The 9168-nt window shown below is 43.6% G+C and overlaps 1 protein-coding gene across 1 annotated transcript in view; it reads left to right on the top strand.

The window, feature by feature from the left end:
- The first annotated feature begins 4078 nt into the window (after positions 1-4078).
- Positions 4079-9168, top strand: part of PSMD11 (proteasome 26S subunit, non-ATPase 11) — a 30305-nt gene continuing 25215 nt past the window's right edge. The window contains exons 1-2 of the mRNA XM_081220282.1: positions 4079-4189; positions 6562-6663. Coding sequence (XP_081076408.1) covers positions 4099-4189; positions 6562-6663 — 193 coding nt within the window. The 5' untranslated portion in view covers positions 4079-4098. The remainder of the gene's footprint in view (positions 4190-6561; positions 6664-9168) is intronic.

Below are 9168 nucleotides of genomic sequence, written 5' to 3'. Positions count from 1 at the left end.
GAAAGAAGCTTGACAGAGAGGGAAAAGAGGCCAGACCAAGGGTGAGGAAGTCTAAGATGGGAAACAGAATTGACAGTTGTTTGCCCCTCTATTGCTATAAAAATCACCAATTAGATTTGTTTAGCCCTCCAAGTGGGCTCCCTGAGGAAGGGGAGTAGTGTGTGCCACAGCTAATTTATTCAGCAACTTGATGATTATTTTAATAGGTGCCATTTAATGAGCACTTATATGTGTCAGTCATAGTGGTGAAGTGTTCCACTGTCTTTGAAAATATAATCTTACGGGGCTTCCCTGGTGGCGCAGTGGTTGAGAGTCCGCCTGCTGATGCAGGGGACACGGGTTCGTGCCCCGGTCCGGGAAGATCCCACATGCCGCTGAGCAGCTAGGCCCGTGAGCCATGGCCGCTGAGCCTGCACGTCCGGAGCCTGTGCTCTGCAACGGGAGCGGCCACAACAGTGAGAGGCCCGCGTACCGCAAAAAAAAAAAAAAAAAGAAAGAAAGAAAATATAATCTTCGAATACTTCTGTGAAGTAGATTTTTTTATTGTGGTAAAGCATACATAATAAAATTTAAAATTTTAACCATTTTAAAGTGCACAGTTCTGTGATATTAAGCATATTCGCATTGTTGTGCAACCATAAAGTGAAGTAGATTTTTAAAATAATTTTAATGATGACCAAACTCAGAGAGTTTAAGTAATTTGACAATTAGTTGGTAGTAAAGATTTGTGCTCCATGTTTGTCTGACTTCAAATTCCGTACTCTTCTTCTACAGCATGTAGTGCCTTTGCCGGGAGTAACTTGAAAGTCATCTTTAAAGATTATAAATCTAGGGCAGGAACCTAAAGGACTAACTGGGTCTTCCAATTAGAGATGTGATTCTGGAATAAAAAGAATGATAAGGAAAGTTATATGGTTGTCTACACAATGATATTAAAATCAGGATTTGGTTTTCTAGCCCAAATAGTCATTTGCTTATTGTACATATTCCTGACTTTTTCCATGTCCACAGGGAAAAAGTTATTTAAATTGACCCACTTTGTTTTTCGTTGTAATTTTATGTCTTTACCTTCAATGGAAAACCAGTAGTTTTATTGGCCATAACTAGAATGTCTCCATAAAAACAAAAACAAGGAAATCTAAACTCCATCTAGATACTGTTGCCTCCTCTCACTTTGTTAAAAAGAAAGATAAAGGAATATCTTTAATAGAGAGCCATTAAAAACATAATGACACCTCACTGGACCTTTCTTCTTCACATAATAATAAGGATTGGAAGATATTTGGAAAGGAAATGTCACAGTATTTCAAGAATGGGGAATATGGTGTGGGTGGACCTCATGGGAGAAGAACTGGAAAGTAGAAAGTTGTTAGGAACTGAGGTGGCCTTCTATGGAGGTATTTGGATTTCCTTCCATGATATTTCTGCTTCTCTCCACTCATCTACTGAGTTTTCTCTCTACCAACTTGGCTCTAGTTGGTTCCAAGTGACAGATTTTGATTTTCATTCCCTTGGCTAACTGGCTCAGGGTCTCAATTCCCCAATTCCCGAGGGAGGAATTGTATTGGTCCAGCTAATCATTTCAGGCCAGTCCCTATATGCCCTAGGTCAGTGGTTAATCTGTGACAGCCCTCTCACACTCACCCCAATCCAGTCAGCAATGGCTCAAGTGAATAGTCACATAGTGTAGGACATGGACATTTAGGGCAGCAGAAGATTGTGCAAGGACAGATTCTAGCACTCATCACCCAACAAATATTTATTGAGTGGTTGCCCTTTGTGCAAGCTGCTATTGTAGGAGTTGGGACTATAAGTGGACGAGATTGATGAGGTCCCTGAAACTTTGTGGAGGGAGATGAGATTTAAACAGGTGAAATAATAAAATCACAGACTGTGTTATGTCCTAGGTAGAAAGTAAAACAGAGTGCTATGATGGTTACTGGATTGAAAGTATAGGTGCTGATTCTCTCTTGGTGAAAGCATTTGTGGGTTCTTTGGCAGCTCCGCTGGTGGACCTCACAGTCTCCGTTCAGTGAATGCTTCCTGAAGTCCATCATTCCAGCCTTTTATCATAGGTCTCCTCACTCTGGCAGATGGCCCTGCTGAGTAGGTCCTTTCAAGATGGTCCTGGGTAATCTACTTTTGCACTTGGCCCATGTCAAACACAGGTAGTGGAGGCTGCCTCACTGCTGCCCTTTCTCCTTGTCCTGTTGTGGGGTGTGTCAACCAACTTCACTAATTCAGAATTCTGCAGTCCAAAAGTGGGTGACTCTTTTCATTAATGTGCACGAAGGCCCCAAACTCCTGGAGAAACATACCTGGTTCACCTCCAACTCTCACAATGGTGGTTGCTCAGAGATGAACTTAAAATTTCCTACAGTCAGTAAGACTCACCAGCTTGGGAGAGAGGTTTGGCAGACACCCCTAGTCTTTTGTGGTACCCCCTTTTTGTAGTGAGGTAAGCACTCTGTCCTATGATTTCTTCTAATGAATTCCTTTAGAATTTTTATGTCTCCCTGCTGTAGGCTGGGAGTGGATGAAGGTTACAGGACTGGCCTAGTCACTTTTTAGCAAGTTCTTCGGGGATGTAACTGTACAGCCCATTAACATTCTGGTACAATATTAATTGCGTACCAAATTGGGAAGTGAGGAATGCCTTTTTTGAGCAAAGAAAAGCTCAGTTTTAGGAGACATTTAGAAGCCATTCTATCCAATTCCCCAATCAATGTCATGAATCCTGTTTACAACTTGATGAGACGTTATCCAGTTTTCATTTGAACACATCCAGGAACTAGGAACCCATTCCCTAACTCTCAGTTCTCAGTGCTGTCAATTACCGTACGAGCTTCACCAAATCACTTAAAACCCCCTGTTTCCTCATCTATAAATGGGGTGTAAATAATATCTTCTTCACAGAGCATTGCTGGTAAAGTAAAAGGAAATAGACGTATAAATTGCCTAACCCAGACACAGAGGAGTGCAAAGTTGTTTCCCTTTACAGGTTCCATTAGGGGACAGCATATTGTTTTGTTTTGTTTTGTTTTGTTTTGGCTGGGAGATGCGGCATGCAGTATCTTAGTTCCCCGACCAGGGATTGAACCCATGCCCCCTGCATTGGAAGGGTGTTGTCCTAACCACTGGACCACCAGGGAAGTCCCAGTATATTGCATTTTTGGATTGTTTTCACCTGCAGGAATATCTTCCTCATACTGCACTGCCTGTATATGTTTTAGTACTCCTTTAAGTTCAACCCTCAGTGGGCACATAGAATGTCTTTTTTTCCCTTCTACTTGACAGCTTTTCAGATATCTGTGATTTTAGTTGAAGGCACTGGAGACACTGGAAGGAAAAATCCGTTTTTTCTTTATTGATCTGGGGAGTTGGAGTAGCTGTTAGATTTCTATGTGACCCCCCAAGAGGGATTGAGTGAATGGGGGCAAAGATGATATTTTACTTTCTAACATCGGTTTTCTCTAACACTGGTGCGTTTAATCACAGCCTGGCTAGGATTCTGTAGGATTGTAGCCTGGAAAGTGTGTGTGTGTGTGTGTGTGTGTGTGTGTGTGTGTGTGCGCGCGCCCCACGTGTTGCCGTGTTGCCGAACGCTTGAACGCATTTGAATGGTGCTATTCTTTGTCTGCCACATAGTGAGCACTTTATAAGATCATTTATTGCCGTGAATGAATGGCTGAATGTGGAAGCTACAAAGAAAGCTAAACAGCTTTCACTGGATACCCACCGGGTGCTCACATACTCCTGTCAAGGGCGAGCGAGGGGAGTCGGGGTTAAGAGGCCTCTTTTAGGGTGGGTGGGGATTAGCCTCGGGCTCCTATTGCTAGACACCGCCTCTTTTATTCGTGGGTAGCCGCTGGGCGGTGCTGGAGAGCCTCGCTGGTGGGCGGCAAGCTCCCCAGCTCTCATCCACACCCCTACATCCCTCCTTCCCCGCCCCGCGGAGAGACTACAACTCCCGTGGTGCTCTGGGAGTGGAGGAGGCGGGGCAAATGAGGGGAGTGGGGAGAGCCGCGAGGGTGGGCCTTCCGGGCGTGTGTTTCCGGCGTCGGCGGCCTCGGCCGGGGACGGTGTGAGAGCGGTAAGATGGCGGCTGCGGCAGTGGTGGAGTTCCAGAGAGCCCAGTCTCTACTCAGCACCGACCGGGAGGCCTCCATTGACATCCTCCACTCCATCGGTAAGGGTCGCCGCGCCCCCTCTCCGGCCCCACCGGCCCAGCTCTGCCTGTGTCGGTCCACGGCGGCGGAGCGGGGCCAGGCTAGCCGGCTCTGGTGCTGCTGACTCACTGTGTGTGTGAGGGGGGCCGGGCCGGGGGCTCAGGCCGCTCGGAGCTCCCTGGGGCTTCCTGGTCCCCACCCCGGTGGGAAGCCCCGAGGCAACCCCGGCGCCCACTCGCCGGCTGCTGACTCACGGTGGGCTTGGCGCGGTGTGGGAGAGTGGGCCGAGCCGGGGCCCCACCACTATCCAGCCTTGTCTCCCGCTCTGGCCCGTGCGGGCTGGCCCGGGACCGCGAGCGGTGCTGGCCGGTGGGCTGGTCGCGAACTGGGCTGAGCGCCTCGAGTTGAGGGCCTTGGCGAAACCCGCTCTGGACAGGCATTTCCCGCCGTTGTTCTCAGCCCAGCCTGCTCGGGTGGGAGCGCGAGCGCAAGCGCTCGTTCTTTTGGAGTTTCCTTCCCCGGGACGCTGGGAGCTGCTACTTTTCGCAGCCCCTCCGCGGAAGGCTCCACTTCAGGGGGTCTCTTTCTGAGTGTGGTTTGAAATACCGAGGGGACACACACCTCGGATTGGCATTTGGTTTGGGGAGGTGACCGAGACGTTCCTTTGCCCCCCGTGTAGGGTGTGAGAGCGAGGTGTTGGCGTGGGACCGCCCGGCCAGAGGAGGTGACTAATCGTCCTAGTCTGCCGTAGAGGGTGGAAGAGAGTTCGGGGAGTTAGTTGTCAGCCGCGGAGTTCTGGGAACTCTTTGGAACCGGCCGGCTGCACGTTGCTGGAGAAAATCAAAGAAAAACATGTTAGCGCTGTAGTATGATTGCCTTACACCTTGCACACGACTGGAAAACTGAAATGGGAGCCGGAGCCCGTCGCTTCCGACAGTTTTCTGCTGGGATTCAGGTGTGACCAGAAACAAATTTATCATGACAGAGGGCGTTTAATGTTCAGCCATCAAGGGTTCAGTTAGGGCATTGGCTAGCTCTTCACTGCACATGTAGTAGTGTGATCTTTTTTAATGTAGCTTGAGAAGATTTCGGGTTGAATCAACAAGTAGTTTGCACGTGTATGTGGGACCTCAAGGCTGTTGGCTTTTATGTCGACTCATTAGTCCGTTGAATTTTGGTACTCTCGACTTTCATGGAGGAAGGACAGTGACAAGATCTTGATGTCTTTATCTTTGGGGTTACTAGAAAAAGGGAGGAAGTGGGGGTTACGATGCATCAGTGAATGGCTGATATTGGTAAATAAAGGGTGTTTCCTTTTGAAGTTCTGATCTTGACTTAAGTCAGTTATAGTTAAGAACCAGAGTCATTTTCAACGTGTATTTTCTTCCTGTGAATACACACTAATATTTAGAACTAATGTGAGAAACATGGATTTTATTTTATTTTTTGTGCCTATTGCCTAATACGTTGTCTTGTATAAAGTGCGAATTATGGTAAACATTATAATTAGAGTATTTCTTGCTTGCCCACTATATTAGGAGAGAGTTCCCTTGAAAGCTTTCCTGTTAGAACAAGCTTGAGTCATGATGGTTGACAGCCTTACTTTTTCCGGACTCCATCATGGAGTATCAAAATCTTGGTTTTTGTCAAGTCATGATGCTTTGTGAGAGAAGTGATAACTAGTGATGATTGCTAAGATTATCACTACAAACTTGAAGAGGCTGTCCAGTGTTTGAGTGGTAGAATAGTTATTAACAGTTGGAAGTGGGACACATAGCACAAAGTTATTTTAACAGGTCCTGAATCCCTTAAAGTAGCATTCCCTCCTAAGAATCACACTGGAACTTTGACAGGGTTATGTTTCCTGAATGGCTTTGTAGAATTATTTATCCCTAACACACCCATCAGCTGAGGCTCTCCACAGGCCTAAAGTTTATTGAAAGACTTTTGACTTTATAGTTATCAGTAACTTGGTCATTTGATTTTAGTTTGTGGCAGGTAAATGCACAGACAGGCATGTTTAATATTTTCACATAACATAGTTCCTGGCATGGGGCTTACTTACCACCACAACTGGAAGAACTTGTTTGAATTTTGCATTAACCAAGTGACAGCAACAGAAATCTCAATGTATGTGGGTAAGGGAAATTCTAATTGGTAGAATGAAAAGGCACATTTAAAATCAAAAGAGAGGAATCTATTCTTATGATATACATGGGACATGTGCTTACATGATCATTTTACTTTTTCTTTAGAGTTTTTTTTTTAAAGCTCTCTAGAATTTGTCTTTTGCTAACTGTTTGAGTTTGTAGTTGGTCTTGTGAGGGTGAAATCTCCCCTAGTTTTCATTTTTTGTCAGAATTTTAAGAGAGTTTGCATTTGTCTCTCCCAGTGAAGCGTGACATTCAGGAGAACGATGAGGAGGCGGTGCAGGTCAAAGAGCAGAGCATCCTGGAGCTGGGGTCTCTCCTGGCAAAGACTGGACAAGCTGCAGGTAAGTGCTGCAAGTGGATTGCTTTCTTTTACCTGAAATGCTGCGTGAAATTTTTTTTTTTTGGTTGGAGTGAGGGAACATAGGAGTGCATCCATACAGTTTATTGGTAGTGTAATTCAATTTTATTGCCCACTTGTTGAGCTTTAGTTTTCTATCAGGAAGTTAAGAGACCTTTACACTCACTTCTTTCATTGAAGACTTTTTTTCTGCAGATGAGGGGAAAAATCCTGTTTCTTTTGGAATATAGTGACCTGTGATTTGTTTCTCGTTTGAATTTTCACCGCATTCCGTTACATGTGGGCAGCAGCAGTCTTTGGTGATTTCATGGAGCTGCTCTGACGTATTTAAGGTGGATAGTGACTCTAGGCCCCCGACTTCAAAATGACTAGGCATTTTGTGTCCAAGAAAGTGGCTTTGCTGTCTTTTTTTCCTGATACACAATGAGTAAGACATCAAATGGAGAGAACCTTCCCAGGATTTCTCCACTGGTACCTAGGGCTTTGTGCCTGTTGTTGCCCAAACATTCTAGTTGTAATTGAACCATTGACTTTGCAAGCTCGAGATGATATTCTGATGATGGGTGTGTCCTTAGAAGGAGAGAGTCTTGTTGACAAGGAAGGGCTTTTGACCAGTAAAGTGACAATAGTATTTAGAGAGTAGCCTGCTTAAACTTAAAATGGATGAATTTTGTCAACTTAAAAGTGAATTTAGAGCTTATCTGATTAGAATGGATTAAACATGGTTGATCTCGTGAATTACTTCCCCCAAATTATGTTGTTATCCAAAAGGATGATACGTGTAAGTTAGCAAAATTTCTTGAACTTGAAAACAAAGATCTTTTCCAATTAAGGATGATAACTTATTAATTATTAGGCTCAGATAATAGAAAGTTGAATAAAGTTGTATGAAATTGGGAGGATGTGTTTATATGGATCTTGTACCTTATTTAAAATATCATTAAAATATCTATAATAAGAAAAACTGTTTTTGAGTGCTTATTATGAACTAGTTATTGTTTTAAGCCCAAACAGGATTTAGCTTATTGAATCCTCGAAACAACTTGGTAAGGTATATACTATTACCTATTTTATACCTGAGGAAACTGAGCACAGAAAAGTTAAGTATCTTATTTAAGGGCACTCAGCTAGTATGGGAGACTCAGAATTTGAATCCATGTAGTCCTGTTTCAGTTATCCACTTATGAGTTATCAGTGGTAGGTGGTAGGTGGTGGTTTTTTCATTTTAGGCTGACTTCTCTCCTATTTAACATGTTTATGGATTCTTTTGTCAGTTAATGTGAGCTTGGGGTTGCAAAACACTTTTGATCATTAGTCCACATGAAGTATAATTAATAAGATCATTTTCCTGAAAGAATTAGAAAACCAGGTGAAATGATTTTTTTTTTTTTTTCGGCCGCGCTGTGTGGCTCTTGAGATCTTAGTTTCCTGAACAGGGTTTGAATCTGGGCCCTTGGCAGTGAGAGCCCGGAGTCCTAACCACTGGACTGCCAGGGAATTCCCTGAAACGATTTTTCTGTTGTTGACGATTCAAATGTCTGTTTTTCTCAAGTAGAATGGATAATTAAGAACAGCATGTAGTATAGTCAGTGTTTCAGAAAATTTGTCCAAAAATGTTACTTCTTTGCTTGAAGTTACTGTTTCATGCTTTACTCTCTCCTTATTCCTTGCCCTCCCCTCCCTGTGACCTACCTGAGAAGTTTAGAAGTGTACAGGGAAACTTATTGGAACTTAACAGGTCAATCATAAGAATTTTAAAAAACATTTCTAGGTTACTTATCATCGTTTTCTAAGAAAGACTTTGACAAGTATAGTAAGGAAGTTTCAGGGCCTACATTCATTTACCTATCTTTGCTATTAATAATTGATCGGTTTGTGTTGTTTCCTTTGATTTTTGGGTTCCCTGAGAACAGAAAACATGTCTGTTCCATTGATTTCCAATTTTGTTTTGTTATGCATTTAATATATGGCTAGCACTGCGCTAAGTACTCTACTCAAAAAGTTTAAGGTAGGGTCCCTGATGGACATCAGTCACTTGGGAATTAGTGAATAAGACAGTGTCTGATGCAGAATAGTGATTGAAAGTAGTGGTGTTCGTCATCAGACATGATGCCTAGGCTCAGGATTTGCAGATTTCATAGCCTGAGACTCTTAAAAGGAGTGTGTTGAGTTCTGTGAGGTTCTGAAAAGGAAGTTCTGGTCACAGTTGCAAATAATTTCAGTAAGAATAGAAGGAAGAACTCAATATGATTCTATAAGAATTAAAAAAAAATCAGTGTGAAAATGGAAAGAAACGGAATATAACCAAGAACGACTAAGAAACAGTAATAGACGAAAATGAAAAGTGAACCGAGTCTTTGGCAACTAAGAGGTCATTTGTTTTTCTGTTAGAGTAGGAAGAATAACTTGGAGAAGACACTGTAATGCTAGCAAGTGCTGGCGAGAAGGGCAGGCTCCTTAGCTCATGTTTCACTTCTGCCTTTTCCAG

Source organism: Mesoplodon bidens, assembly GCF_964165515.1.
Source record: "Mesoplodon bidens genome assembly, chromosome: 19".
Lineage (NCBI taxonomy): Eukaryota > Metazoa > Chordata > Mammalia > Artiodactyla > Ziphiidae > Mesoplodon > Mesoplodon bidens.
Note: the sequence above shows the minus strand (reverse complement) of the source record. Positions and strands in the feature narration are given on the sequence as shown.